At 34.9% G+C, this 15001-nt stretch overlaps 2 protein-coding genes and 1 long non-coding RNA gene across 3 annotated transcripts in view; 1 reads left to right on the plus strand and 2 right to left on the minus strand.

Moving 5' to 3' along the window:
- The window catches only part of LOC107718501 (potassium channel subfamily K member 4-like), an 8067-nt gene extending 2171 nt beyond the window's left edge, over positions 1 to 5896 (minus strand). Inside the window, exons 1-4 of the mRNA XM_016525601.1 lie at positions 5679 to 5896; positions 4601 to 4715; positions 4364 to 4524; positions 1501 to 1687 (exon numbers count right to left, since the gene is read on the minus strand). Coding sequence (XP_016381087.1) covers positions 1501 to 1687; positions 4364 to 4524; positions 4601 to 4715; positions 5679 to 5867 — 652 coding nt within the window. The 5' untranslated portion in view covers positions 5868 to 5896. The remainder of the gene's footprint in view (positions 1 to 1500; positions 1688 to 4363; positions 4525 to 4600; positions 4716 to 5678) is intronic.
- Positions 1 to 6888, plus strand: part of LOC107718502 (uncharacterized) — a 16291-nt gene extending 9403 nt beyond the window's left edge. The window contains exon 3 of the long non-coding RNA XR_001637423.1: positions 6878 to 6888. This is a non-coding gene — a long non-coding RNA (uncharacterized LOC107718502). The remainder of the gene's footprint in view (positions 1 to 6877) is intronic.
- Positions 6889 to 10265: 3377 nt separating this feature from the next.
- The window catches only part of LOC107718497 (centromere protein F-like), a 25247-nt gene continuing 20511 nt past the window's right edge, over positions 10266 to 15001 (minus strand). Inside the window, exons 13-18 of the mRNA XM_016525596.1 lie at positions 14077 to 14090; positions 13656 to 13929; positions 13282 to 13426; positions 11723 to 12578; positions 11089 to 11248; positions 10266 to 10974 (exon numbers count right to left, since the gene is read on the minus strand). Coding sequence (XP_016381082.1) covers positions 11118 to 11248; positions 11723 to 12578; positions 13282 to 13426; positions 13656 to 13929; positions 14077 to 14090 — 1420 coding nt within the window. The 3' untranslated portion in view covers positions 10266 to 10974; positions 11089 to 11117. The remainder of the gene's footprint in view (positions 10975 to 11088; positions 11249 to 11722; positions 12579 to 13281; positions 13427 to 13655; positions 13930 to 14076; positions 14091 to 15001) is intronic.

Here is a 15001-nt window from a genome sequence, read left to right on the forward strand (position 1 = left end):
TAGACATGTGGGGGCGTGTTAGAACGAGCCGTTTTAGGTAGGCGTGGCTGACTCTTAACTTTTACAAAGAATATCTCTTTGGATTTGAGACTTTAGTCTTTGCAACTTTACAGATCTTCTTTATGCACCAAGAGCTTGTAACACTCCAAAAAGAAAGGAAATATTGAAATCGCATCATATGACCCCTTTTAGGAAATACAACTTGAGCTCTACCAAAAATATACACTACCATTCAAATGTTTTCGGTCTTTTTGAAGTTTCTTATGCTCAACAAGGCTGCATTTATTTAATAAAAAAATAAAATAAAATACAGTAACATTGTGAAAAGATTTTACATATTTAAAATAGCTGTGTTCAATTTTAATATATTAACTGTAATTTATTCATGTGATGTACAGCTAAATTTCAGCAGCCATTACATGCTCCTTCAGAAATCAGTCTAATATAGTGATTTGATTATTATTATCAATTTAGAAAACAGTTGGGCTGATTAATATATTTGTGGAAATTGTCATACACTTTTTTAGGATTCTTTGATGATTTAATGTTGATGAAAGAACAAAAGAACATCATTTATTTGAAATAGAATATCTTCTGTAACAATATAAATGTCTTTATTGTAACATCTACTAAACATTATATGTATATATACAGTATATATATATATATATATATATATATATATATATATATATATATATATATATATATATATATATATATATATATATATATATATATATATATATATATATATATATATATATATATATATATATATATATATATATATATATATATATATATATATATATATATATATATATATATATATAAAATACACACACATATCACCAACAGGTAGTGTATATGGGATGCTCTAAGTTACTACAAGAAAAAATATTACATCAATTTATCACTAACTAAAATAACAGATAATGTAGTCTGGAAAATGGACTTAATGTATCTGGCATAATGAAATATTAAATAAATTGAAAGCTAATTTTTGCAAAAGACAACGAGTATGACTAAAAAAAGTTTAAAATTTTTTTTTTAAAAACTAACACTAGGCTGAGTTTATAGTTTGAATGTTGATTAAATTACATGAAAACAGTGGGAAGACTACATTTAAATTTAGTGTTAATGAAACTGTTCTTTTATTAGGTTTGCTGTAAGTCACTTTTCATCTGTTAAATGACAAATTACTAACATCTCAAAGGATTCTCATAGATAAGAGATAAGTGCCTGCTCTGGTCTAAAATTACAGCTATTACAATTAATTCTATTACAGTTAATGTATATGGCTTTAAAAACAGATAATTAGATGATGTAAATGTCTCCAACTTCATGGCTGTCTGGATCCAATGACCACAAGACATCCTGCAATTCCAGGCGTAATACAATATTGAGCTCCTTAACAGAATTATCATACAGTCACATGACATAGTGACTAAATCATATGTAATGATTATTGTATGTAGACATCATATATCTGTGCACCTGCCACATAGTCCCCAAAGCCCACCGTGGTCAGGGTGATCACGACAAAGTACACCGCTTCCAACAGGCTCCAGCTCTCCACTTCCTGAAACACCATGGTCGGCACGGCGATGAAGACTAAACAGCCAATCAGGATGGAGAAGACAGCGGAGATGACACGGACACTGGTGGGCTTCACACCCTTACGCTGTTCAGTAGGAAAAAAAAATCATGGTGAAAACCAAGATGATTTTCAACATACCCTGACAACACAATACAGTTATCTTTGTTATTTTGGAAATGATCTGATGCTTATTAGTAAAATTAAGAAATTTCTCAAGATGAATTCTAAGAAATTCATAAGAATGTTCCTAAGTGTAATTCTTAAGAGGTTATCAGATAATTTCTTAAGAAAGTCTTTTTTTTTTCACAAAGAAAAAAAATGGCAGGCTTTAGTGTGTTCTGATTGTATGGTGGTTCTTGCCGAAGAATTGCTGATCAACTCACTGGAAAACAACTCAAGGCCATCTTTTTGCACTGCATGCAGTTTACAGTAATAATCATAATAAGGCAAGAAACTACAGGCAATAACATAGTTTATTTTTCATGCACTGTTCATTTTTAAGATTTTGGGAACTCGTATACACTAGACTTAATAGTTTTACTCCCATCTCTATTGTGAAGGTTTTTACAGAGGGGTTTGTTCATGTCATTTGCCTGATGTGAAAAACAGATTTTTTTTTTTTTTTGATCGATTGATTATTTTCTGTGGAAGCTTGTTTCCACCACAGAATAAAAAATAAAAAAAGTAAAAACTTTGCAAAAACTTTTTATCTCAAAATTCAGACTGCGTTATTTGCAAGATTATTGTGAGATAGTTAAATAAATAAAAATGTCCTGAAATTCAGAATTTACATCTCGCAATTTGGCCTTTTCTTCTCAGAACTGCAAGTTTAGATCTCACAGTTCTAATATATTTTCTCAGACATGCAAGTTCATATCCCAGGCTTGGTAAAAAAAAAATATATATATATATATATATATATATTTAAAGTCCACTCTGTACAAACCTTTGCATCTAAAATGTCAACAAATTAAAACAAGAATTTTGAATGAACTGGCTCTGTTTGTGTGTCCGTGAGTCTCCCCGCTTATAACGTGCATTTGAAAAAGCAACACACATCAAACATCCTTCCCTTGTAATGAGAAGCGTTTCTAAACCTGCTGTCCAACAAAACAGAATGTTTTTACTCCACAACATCAGTCGAATGTTTGAAATAACTTCCTTTTGTGATCTGATGTGGCTTCTTATCACAGAATGAGGCATAAAATATACTGTAATAAAGGCTATGTCGATTAGCAATGGATTATAAATATACTTAATTATTATGAAAATACCTGAGATGGCTTGAAGAACACAGATAAACTATACATTGTTGCAGTCAAGTGTTTATTGTCTTCATGTTTCATCATTCAGAAAGTTTCTATCTTCTTTTCCTTCAGTTACAGCGACAGCTGACTGTCTTTGTCCATATTAGGGATTTCCTGGAGCGTCATCAGTTCTATTACTTCTGTGATGCACATGTGGAGCTTCTGTGCGAGGTATGAATGAAACATTACATGTGTTTATAGAGCTCAATAATGGCCAATCTATCCTATTTTGGGGGAAAATTGGAAAAATAATACTTCTCTTATAATAAATTTGAAGTAGACATATGATAATCCATGTTTTTCTCCACTGTACAAAAACATACAGGAGTTTATTGTTGTTGGTTTGTTTTACAAATCGCATTTTAAATCGCAAAAAACAAAACAAAAACCATGGTTAAAAACCTAGGTATGTATTGAACCGTGGCCTAACTGTATTGTTGCATCCCTACTGGAAATGTATGCAAATTAGTGTATATACAGAGTTCTGGCATGAAACTCTAGATGGCGCAGTCCGATAGGTCTAACTCAATCTGACCTAATGACATCATTATCACATGGCACAGCTGATTGGTTCTCTCCTGTATCGGTAGCCAATGAGCTCGCTGCTCAACATTCAAATATATGACTAGTGCTTGCCGTAGCAGTTGCAGCTTGCTTCAGAAACCCTCCACCTTCCCCAGCTCCACCTGTATAGATCTGCTACGAGGTGATTCATGTATGCTATATGGGGGTTATTTCATGTGTGTTATATTTGCAGCAGCAATATTTCTTACATGCTCACAGCAGCATGTTGTGGATGTATTGGCAGTAGCAAGTCTCGGTACTTGCTCTGCCGCAGCAACAGTGTAGCAGATCTATTCCGCCAAAACCAAATACATTAACATTGTCATGTACATTACCATGCCAATCCCTCCGAGAGTTGTCATGACAGAAATTTAATTAGATAATGCTTAATTTACATATTTATACAAAATTTCAGAAATTTTTTAATAGAATTTTTTTTTGCAATTCCTAATGTAATCAATCATCTGGGGAAGTATGATGATATATGTTTTTTTTTTTTTTTTCTGTTCACCTGGGGTGTCTTGCCATAAGTCGGCACACTATTTCCGTAGCAACTGGCTCGATGGGAGTTCAGCACTTGTCATGTCCTTTAAACCGTTATTTTTAAAGAGCCTGTTTCAAGATGGAGCTCACATTGAAAGGTTCCTTCATTACTGTCTTTAGAACAACCTTAAGAAGATTTAGCACGTTTTATTATTACATTACTATGAAATGTTTTGTAATACAAAGACAGATATTCTGTGTCAAAAGTTCATCCTGCAAATGCTTGTTAATACAAGCTGTATTAACAATACGAGTTGTTAATACAAAATGCCATCACTTACTGTTTTATTTCTTCATCCACGTTATTAATCTAATCTAATGGTCTGAATATTGAGAAGTCACTTACCAAGAACAGAGTCTCTATCTTTGCCACCGCTCTCCTCAGAAGGGTGCCCAGGTGGTCTCCAACCCCTGCTAACAGTATCCCAAACATGGGGATCCCCACCAGAGCATAAAATATACAGAACAACTGACCACCTTTTGTTTTGGGCGAGATGTTTCCAAAGCCTGGAGAAGAGGAGAACATGTGAAATCAAGCTCCTAAGATGGTGATATTCTAAAGTGAAAAATGTGTTTATCTCACCGATAGTGGTTATGATGGTACCACAGAAGAAGAAAGCATTGGATGGATCCCATCTGCTGGTATAATTTGATGTGCTTCTGGCATCCACACCTGCTTCAATGGCATCAACCACTTTCTTAAGTGAAAAGATGATATTTTATCAATTTGATCAATTTATCGATGATGCCCCAGTGTACATGTATATCTACACACACAGAGAACATTTTTATATTTATAATATAAAATACCTGTTGTTATTGTTAACTAAAACTATTACACATTTTTACAAATTTAAATGTTAATTAAAATAAAGCTCAAATAAAATTAAATATTAAAAAACAAACTTAAATATATAAAAAAATGAAAATTAGAAATGTTCTCTTGGTAAGTAATTGAAATAAAGTAATAACTAAAATAAAATATAAATAGTTAGAAATATTTAAAACAACACAATTAATAAAATGCAGAAAACATAAAATTTGTAAGAAATAAATTTACTATAGTATTTGAATACAATTGTATTTATTTTATATTTTTATTTTATATTTTCAGTTATCAGTTTTATATTTTCAGGTTTATTTTTTTATATATTTTTTTTTAGTTTTAGTAATTTTATGTGCTTTTGTAATTTTATAAATTTTTGTTGTTTTTTTAATATTTCTATTTAGCTTTTTTATTTTTTTTTTATTGTCTTTTTTTGTAATTTTAGTTAGTATTTCAACTTAAACGTATTTTATTTCAGTCACTTGCCAAGACATTTCTATTTTTAAGTTTTTCATCTAACACTTATACTTTATTTTAGCTTTATTTTAATTTTTAATAGCTTTACCAAGACAAGTATTGGTTATTTACACTGTAAATAATTATTTTTCAAGGCTGTAAATAAAACAAAGATTATTGGAGTATGTTTTACAAGAAAATACTATTTCTGTCTTTCTACATAATTTCATGTTTAATTCGGTGTGGTACTTGCCATTTCTTTGTAATTTGTGAAACTTACTAGCAATTTCTGAGCAAAAATAGTTTCTACACCAAATTTTTTCAGTGTAACAGATTCTAATTTCATTTAAGTTTTTTACGTTTAAGTTTTCAAACTGACCTCTGTGAACTCTCTCAGACTGTAAGGAGTGACGCAGCTGTGGTTCTGTAGGAAAGCCATTCGAGACGTCAGCAGCTCGCGGTGAGCCCATTCCTCCCTGGACGACTCCAGCCAGCCGAACACCAGAGCCCCCAACACCAAATACAGCAGCACAGCTGCCAGGATGGTCAACAGTGTTGTGTACCGCATGGCTACGAGGTGCTGATGACGTCAAACAAGATGCCACATACTGTGGATAAATGTTTTGGAAACATTGATAATCATGTGTCCATCAGATTAGGTGGAGCGAAGAGAAGAACGTCAAGGGAAACGGACACAATAATGAAATTATCTCTGGTTATCACAACAAATGAAGAAATGTGAGTGTGGTTTGACTAGTATTTGGCAAAGTACAGTGTCCCCAAAAAGTATTTAGGATCACTTAAAAGTAAGTTAAAATTACACTTAAAATATCAGAATGTCGTTGCAAAACAAATTATAAAACATTGTCACATTTTAAACAGTATCACTTCTTTTTGTGAAATGTTCTGCTTGAAAGTGTCTATGTTCCCTCTCTTTAAAATAAATGTCAGCTTGTTTGATATTTTATTATCTATTACAATGGCATTCATTTATTATTATGAGTGCATAAGTAACAATATTTCAAGGGTCACTGTATATGTAATAGAAAACCGAGATTAATTATACCTTATCAAAGAAGTTTTTCCAAATCCACTGTTTTCTCCATTTCCTCCATATTAGATGTTTGCTGTAGTCATCTATACACTCTTCGTGTCACAGCCTCTTCCACTGGTGCTCACAAAAACCTGTGAGACATAATGGTCAAAAAATGCTCTGAACACCCTGAAACTGACTCCAGATCAGCTTTGAGCTTCGGGAGGTTTGACCCAGTCCAGACACACAACAGGAGAGGGGTTAAGGAACAGAGGTAAGAAGACAACACATGACGGCATTGAAACAGAACTTCTGGCAGAGGTCTATGTAAACAAATTGATCTACGGCACTCTGACAGGATCTTGATGCTCACCAGGGCTCTCTAGGGCTTGCTTTGTAGACGCATGGATACCGTATATTATGGTATACATTATGTTGTCACTTTCAGTATTTGCAATCATTTGTTTTACTTTACTGTGTTATGTTTTACATTGCATTTATTATGATCATAAATATGCACAACTTGCGTGTGTAAAATTATTAAGAATTATGTTTTTGTTTTTTGTCTTTCTGCAAAGAACATTAATAAAAACAATATAGACAATTATAGATGGATAAAACACAAATAAAATTTAAAAAAAGGTCAAATATATTGGAATAAAAAACTGTGTTGCTCCCAAGATCGGGTTGAAGCCTTTCATTTATTAAAATAGAATGACTTTGATATTACAGATAATAGATGTTTCTCAGACCTTACTTTATTAACCAAGTAGCCTAATATATATTGATACAACCTATAATAAATAGACTTTCATACTATACAATGTCTCTATATGCTTAAGATTTACATTCAAACAAAGCAAATTCAATAAAAATTCATAATTCATCTTTACTCTCAGAAAAAAAAAAAAGGTACAAAAGCGGTCAGTGGGGTGGTTCCTTTTTAAAAGGTACACCTTTGTACCTGATTTACCCCTAAGAGGTGCATATTAGACCCTCAAAGGTACATATTAGTACCCAAATGATACATATTTTGAAAAGGTACTGCTTCAGAGACAGCTTTATTTATGTAGAGTGTTCCACATGCAAAGGGAATTATTGTTATGGTTTCATTTTTTATTATTAGCAATGCAGCAGGCACTAAAAAGTATCTGCTCACCTTAATATCTACTTTCAAACGTTAACTATTCGTTCAATCAGTGTAATGCTTCACAAAACACCATTAACATACATGTAAATGTTATCTTACCTCAGTTCGTGGTGGGTGAGGAGTTCCCTCTCTCCTGCAGACCACTGAGGATACATACACTCATCAGGACTTTCCCCATTCCCAAGTCTTACGTGAACCTGCCAACACGAGAGAAGAAAAAGAGCAAGGAAGAGACGGAGAGAGGAGGGGAGGAGAGAGGACTGTTTGGCAGAGACACAAATGAAAGCTGACAGTTTATTCATCTGTTTCAGGTGTTTAAAACATTTTTGTTGAGCGCTCATCTCATCTTTCAATGTAAACCACTGGGGTTATGTCATTTTAAACGTTCTAGGAACATTCTCTGAAGGTTCTTTTGTAAACAAAAATTAACGTTCCCAGAACATTTTGGCAATCCAAAATTTATAACTGGGTTCAATATTTGTCCATGTGCCCGAATTATAAACCTGAGATTATAAATTCTATCCTTATTTGCGCGTATTTTATAAGCCTTGAAGAATGTAATAAAATGAATGCAGGTGATATGATCGCGTATTATAATTCTGGATGCTGATTGGTCAATGCAGCTTGCAGCCGTGCTAAAATAATCAATAGACCTTATGTAGCCCCGCCCCTTTTCAGCAATTTAGGTTTGTATTTCCGTAGTGTGAAGGTAAGGTCGTACGAATTAATGAACGAACTGCTCGTTTAAAAATCTTCCCGGTCTACTGACATTTGTTATGACATCCGTTTCGAACATTCCCTTACAAAAATTAACCATGGTTTTACCACAAAAAACAAAAACAAAACATGATTACTAATAGTTAAACCATGGTAACCACAAATTTACCATGGTTTTGCTACACTAAGCATAGTTTAACCATGGTATTTGTAGTAAAACTATGGTTATACTAATGGTAATCAATAGACAAAAAAAACATGGTTACTACACTTTTACTACAATAAAACCATGGTTAATATTCACAAGGGTTAGAACGCACGTGATGACTTTCGTTAACTCTAAAATAAGTAAATCCACTTCACCAGCGATGCTACCGCAAAACGGAAGTTCAAAGACAAATTTCTAAAGATGGCGCGCAATTGTTTCACTGGCGCGTAAGGTCTATACGTTTCCAGTCGAGAAACCGTGCTATATCGTAAATAGTTCAACAGTAAACAGTTCTTCAGTAGTGTTGCTTTTATGAAACACTGACTAGATAAAATACTAATTACACACATATTAATTAGAATTTAAGCAATTTCATTAAACACAAAATTGCACCTAACCTACTGAATGGATTGTACAGCCTAGTTTTTATTTGTAAAAATGAAATACACCTCCCCGACTTCTCTTAGCTCAATAAAATACTGTTTTAATGGAAATATGTACAGTATAAATAAGGACATAAATTGCCTTAATCATTTTATAAAAGCAATAAAGCTCTCAAGGCTGTGCATTTTTGTATGTGTGTATATATATATATATATATATATATACACACACATTACAATATAGCACAACCTTCATACCTAAAATAGTGACGTCAGCTATGGTAATGACCAAGCTCTAAATGGACTGGACGTCTGTCATCTGTGGACAGAAGTGCAATGCTAAATCAACGTCAAACATTAAAGCTCAGAATTCAAAACATTCACTGTAAGGACCGCAGTGGGCCCTCTGGAACCAGTCAAAACTCAGGAGAGAATAAACAGAACCCTGACCGAGCTGATGCAAAGACCAAAATGGCCTTTAAATCCTTTAAAAGCTCTGATATGTGATATCACATTTCTAGACATGCCTTTGATTTCTGCTCCAACAATGACTAACATTTGGCTTTTGAAAACACAACTGCATAACACCGTATTCATGAGCTATCTTAATCTATTACACTATTCTGCAAAACAGGTTGTACTTTAACTGTGGAAATTACTTGTGACCGAAGGAGGTTTGTGTAATGACATTATGCCAGCAGTACATTTCTTACAGATGAGTAGAAATGTTGTGAACCAGAGGAAAGCATCCACTGTCGAACAACCTGTTCAGCCAAAAGTCACACATGGAGTGTCTTTAAAAATACAGAGAGCTGAAGTGTTGTACATTACACTCTCTAAATGACTGTGATCAAGGTTTGGATAACATTCGCTTTCACGTAACTAAGCGCTGAATCCACTTTGTTTAGAAAGGCTGCATGAATCTGCTGCCCATGAATCTTACAAATTTGATGAAAAATTTGTCACAAAATTATGGTGTAAATGCCATTTCAAATTCACAAATAAAATGTATGGAAATTAAATAAAGATCCACAAATAAATTATGTTAAAAAATGAAAAACTCACAAAGGAATAAAATGACATTAGGATGTGAGCACTATGTAATGGAAAATAATGAACAGTAAAGCAAAGTTGAATTAATTTGAGTGTCATTTGCAATAATGACTGGCTGACTGTATTGCATGGCTAATTACCAAACAAATCAATAAAAGGACATGAAATATTGATATGAGCTAATATGATTTAAATATGAGAATAGAGTGTGTATGAGACAATTGAAACATGCCCACCTTTGTAGGAAATGATAGTCAATCATACAGTTTATCAGATATTATACAAAAAATATTTAACAGAATGCTGTGATTGACCAATTAAAATGAAGTATCTTCAAATTGTAACGAAGTAAACTCCAAATTTTGCTGCTACAGATTTCTACAATGGAAAAAAAAAAAAACACAACAACACATGGATATTTGGATTTCATTTACGTTTAATAAATGTAAATATTCCAAACTGAAAATCCTACAAACCATTTGACATTTAGAAGAAACACATTCAAGCAAAAGTATACACAAATACACAGATGACAGTGAATCAAATAAATAGATTAATCTAATCAAAAACGTATCCAAGTTTCTCAAATGCTTCATTACAAACAGACAATGATATAAATACTCCACTGTGGATTATAAAGCTGTTAGATGACAGAGAGAGAGAAAGAAACAGCCTGACAGTGAATCGCCATACAAGGATCGGAAACAGGCTCAGGTTGATCTGAGTCATAACACACACTCACACACTCTCTCTCTTGCAGTAGTCACAAAGGCAAGTCTTCAGGACGCGTCTACCAATAAATAAGACTATTCACAAAATTCAAGTCTCATAAAACAGGGGCTAACAACACCTCTACGCAAACAAAAATATGTTACATTGGTATTTCAAAGCTAAATTATAAAAGGCTCCAACACTCAAAACTATACAACTTTAATATGCACAATAAGGCATTGCTTTTCAGCTATGAGAACTATCAGGAAAAAAAAGATCACAAAACTTCAATGTCTTTAAATTCTACATCACATAACACAGGCAGCGCTCAGATCCTCTCAAGTGTCATGGTGAGCAGAAGACACCCTTGACACGTACATTAGGATTAAAGAGGCAGTGAAATTCCTTCAGCATGGAAACCTGAGAACAAAAACAGATTATGCTGATCTGAAATGAGTTATATTAGAATAACTGGTGGAAATGCTTCTCTTAATGCATTACAAACATGTATTGCAAAGCATGCGCAGTAATTACCTATGGGAGATATCAGGTGTGTATGAGTATTATGGCTCGATGTCATCATCTTCCTCCTGGGGCGTGGCTTCTCTGCGTGGGAGGGGCATTGCATCAGTTCCCAGAAGCCCCCTACGCAGGACGTATGGACAAGCGGGCCCGCTGGGAATGTCAGCAAATCCTTCAGGAGATAAAAAGCCCATTAAAGGAATAGTTCACCCAAAAATTTAAATTTGCTGAAAATTGACTCGCCCTCAGGCCATTCAAGATGTAGATGAGTGTTTCTTCATCTGAACAAATTTGGAGAAGTTTAGCATTACATCACTTGATCACCAATGGATCCTCTGCAGTGAATGGGTGCTGCCAGAATGAGAGTCCACACAGCTGATAAAGACATCACAATAATCCACATGACTCCAGTCCATCAATTAACGTCTTGTGAAGTGGAAAGCTGTGTTTGTAAGAAACAAATCCATCACAAGGCATTTTTAACTTCAAACTGTTGCTGCCAGCTAAATTTAATGCAAAATTTCTCCAAATCTCTTTCGATTAATAAACTAGCTCATCTTGGATGGTCTGAAGGGGAGTACATTTTTAGCAAATTTTCATTTTGAAGAATGTTTGCACTATTCTGGTTTTTAAAGTAGCATCTAACCTTTCATAACAACCTCTGGCAGGCCATATGGTTCGTATTCGGTCTCGTCGTAAGCGGCAGACATGCGGCTGCGGTTTTGCCGGATGCGTTCAGCAAGGTGAGCTGGGTTATTCATGGGGAACATGCTGGATAACAGCAGTTGGTTTGTAACAGACTGTGGGGTCAGAGAGAGGGGCGGTGAGTCTGCAGGCTCTTTATCGCCTTTATCTTGCACCGTCTCCAGCTGATCTCCATCTTTTTGGGTGCAGGCATGGACGGGTGGCTGTTTGTCCCCCAAAATGAGCTCTTGGCTCTCCTCTGTCTGAGTGGATACACTCATCACCTCTGTTCTGACCTTCCTGACCTCTACCATTTGGCACTGTGCAGATTCATTCTTGATTGGTTTTTCCACATGTTTGTTCTTTTCATCTGTTGTTTCTCCATGACAATGTCCTTGTTTATCCAAATCAACAGTTTCCATGGTTTCAATCTCATTATGATCAGTGCATAACACATCAGAATTCTGGGAGTCTGTAGTCCCATAGGACTCTGTGAATGGATTTGACTTGATTACCTCGGTCTGATATTTGGTTGTGATGGAAACACTGATTAAGGCATCTTTCTGGCTGTCCGCACTAGCATCTGCTACCTTGGTCTGATCCTCGGGAGACACTGAGGCAATCGGCTGAGAATCTGAATTACTGTAATCTGTTGGTTTGGTCTGTGGAGGTGACAGCTTGTCTTTAGTATTACTACTCATTATATCTGAGACCCAGACAGGAGGGCTTTTGTGGCTTTTGTAGTTAAAAGAGCTGCTTTCACATCTGTATTCAGCATGTTCTTTGGTCATTACATTCTCATTTCCAGTTGTAAGATCCTGAAAACAATTAAATGAATAGGTCTGTGATCATTTGAATGGCATTTTATTGCAGACAAAAAGAAAGGTCTGTCATCATTTACCAAATTCTTATTATGACTATATTAGAGCTGCACAATTTGGGGGGAAAGAAATCCTATTGTGATTTTTCAGATAAAAATTGCCATTTGAAATGCAATAAAAAAAATTATGATTTTATTTCATAGTACTGTAACATCAATACTAATATTTATGGCTGTCTTAAAGGGGTCAGGAACTGAGAAATCAAAATTGTCTTGATCTTTTGACATATTAGAAAAACATCCTGTAAGTTTCAGAACTCAAAACATTCTTGTTAGTCTAAAAACAGCTTATATTGAAACCAATCTGCCAAAACGACAGGTTGTTGAATGTGCCAGTTTATGACGTAATAGTGTGGCTAAACACCGCCTCCGCAGAAGATCAATGCCTGCTTCTACATCACTGACTGTTTAGCCCCGCCAATGCACTTTTGTTGTCATTTTCCCTAATCATTTTCACTGTATAAAAAAGGCAATGAAAAATTTTTATACAGGTCTGGAGTGGCATGAGGGAAAGTAAGCGATCACAATTTTCATTTGTGGAAATCTATTCTTTAAAAGTACAGTTCCACACTTTCAACAGTTCAATAGTTCAACAATTTTCCATATGTAAATAATGACACGCGTTATGAAATGTTATTTACCTCAACAGGTCCTTGAGATTCTCTCACATCGTGTGTCATTTGTGTTTCAGGTGACACATGCTCCCCTAAGTTGGTCTGGTCATTCATGTCGACTAATCCGGACCGATGTGTCATATCTCTGACAGTGCACTGGAGCATCTTGGTTCTACAGCAGACAGAGCACAGACTGAAGGGTCTTGCATTAAGGGTCCTCTATAAACATCCCTCATTCACTGAACCTATGTTTACCTTCCCTATCTCAGGATCAACATACCCATAATTCACGGTAAGTACCTCAACACTGCCTTTATAATTATTATGAACAAACACTGTTTACATCACTATGTCGCTTATCGCATATTTATCTTCAACAAATGCCAGTCACGGGACATTACCTTGTCATTTGGGACTGCGTGTGCAGCTTTCTTGGACTGCAGGGGAGGTACAGCTCGAACTCTTTTAGCACGATGGAGGGCGAGTTGTTGCCCACTGTTTCTTCCGAGAACTTCCAGAGTTCTAGTTCTTCAGCTTGTTTCCTGTTCTGCTCAGAGAGGTGCTGGATTTGCTCTTGTAATGCCTGGATCTGGAGGACACAGAGAATAAGAATCAAAAAGAATAAAATTAACATGACCTTAATGTACTGTACATCTTTGCAAATAAAGGAGTTTTCTCAATTAGTTAATCTTGGGAATAATACTCGGGTTAAGGGTTTGTCTAAATGTGCAATAACAGTAGTGGAAAATTACTGGACTATGACATGCTTTGATGTGACAGTACTTCATCTGCTATTCATTAAGTCATTTAGTCTGCGCTCACTGAAAGTGAAAATGCTGCATGAAGTATGAAAATCACAACCAATCAGAACATACTTTTAGTTTCACAGTTTAATATACAGTTGTGGGATATTAGAAAAATTTGAGTTTACTGTGGGAGGAGATACACAGCACAACACACACACACACAAAAAAAACACAAAAAAAAACAAATGTCTTATTGTGTTCATAGCTGATTAGGACAAGTTCACTGATTAACATGGAGGGATTTATCACTTACTGCTTTATCACATTGCACCCTAGTTAGGAGACAGTGGCATAAATTTTCTTCCATGTTGTCACGTACATCTATGTGAAACAGATTATTGAAAAAGAAAAAATAAGGGGTGGGGCCTGGTTCTATCCATTGGATGTTGATTGGACGAAAGCATATCTGAATATTAACTTGCAATCGATGTTAAGAAAGGGGCGGGGTTTAAATAGTAGTGATGCACGATATTGGATTTTTGCCGATATCCGATATGCCGATATTTTTCAACTCATTTTGGTCGATACCGATACAGTATATTTCCTTTTGTTTGGAAACAACACCAAGTTTCTCCTGTGCAGAAATTATAAGCAAAATATTTTTAATTTTGGTTAGTTTTTAACAAGAACTTATTTGTTAGAATTAAATAAACAATAATGAAGGTTTTTTGACAGTACATTGAAGCTTTGAAAATAACTATAAATAAGCTATATATCAATCGCTGCATTTTTTTTCCCCAGAAAGATGCAGTGTTAACTAGGGTTGGGTACCGAAACCCGGTACCAATATGGCACAGGTACCTATGTAACCGGTATGTACTAGAACCGAATCCGAACGCAGATTTCGGTGCCATGCCTGAGCAATCGATTGAAATATTTGTCCTCTGGTTCTCCGAAACGGACGTAAGAAGCATCATCACTGGCACCGCACGTGAAAAATA

Source organism: Sinocyclocheilus rhinocerous, unplaced genomic scaffold (assembly GCF_001515625.1).
Source record: "Sinocyclocheilus rhinocerous isolate Xijiao unplaced genomic scaffold, SAMN03320098_v1.1 scaffold2378, whole genome shotgun sequence".
Classification (NCBI taxonomy): domain Eukaryota; kingdom Metazoa; phylum Chordata; class Actinopteri; order Cypriniformes; family Cyprinidae; genus Sinocyclocheilus; species Sinocyclocheilus rhinocerous.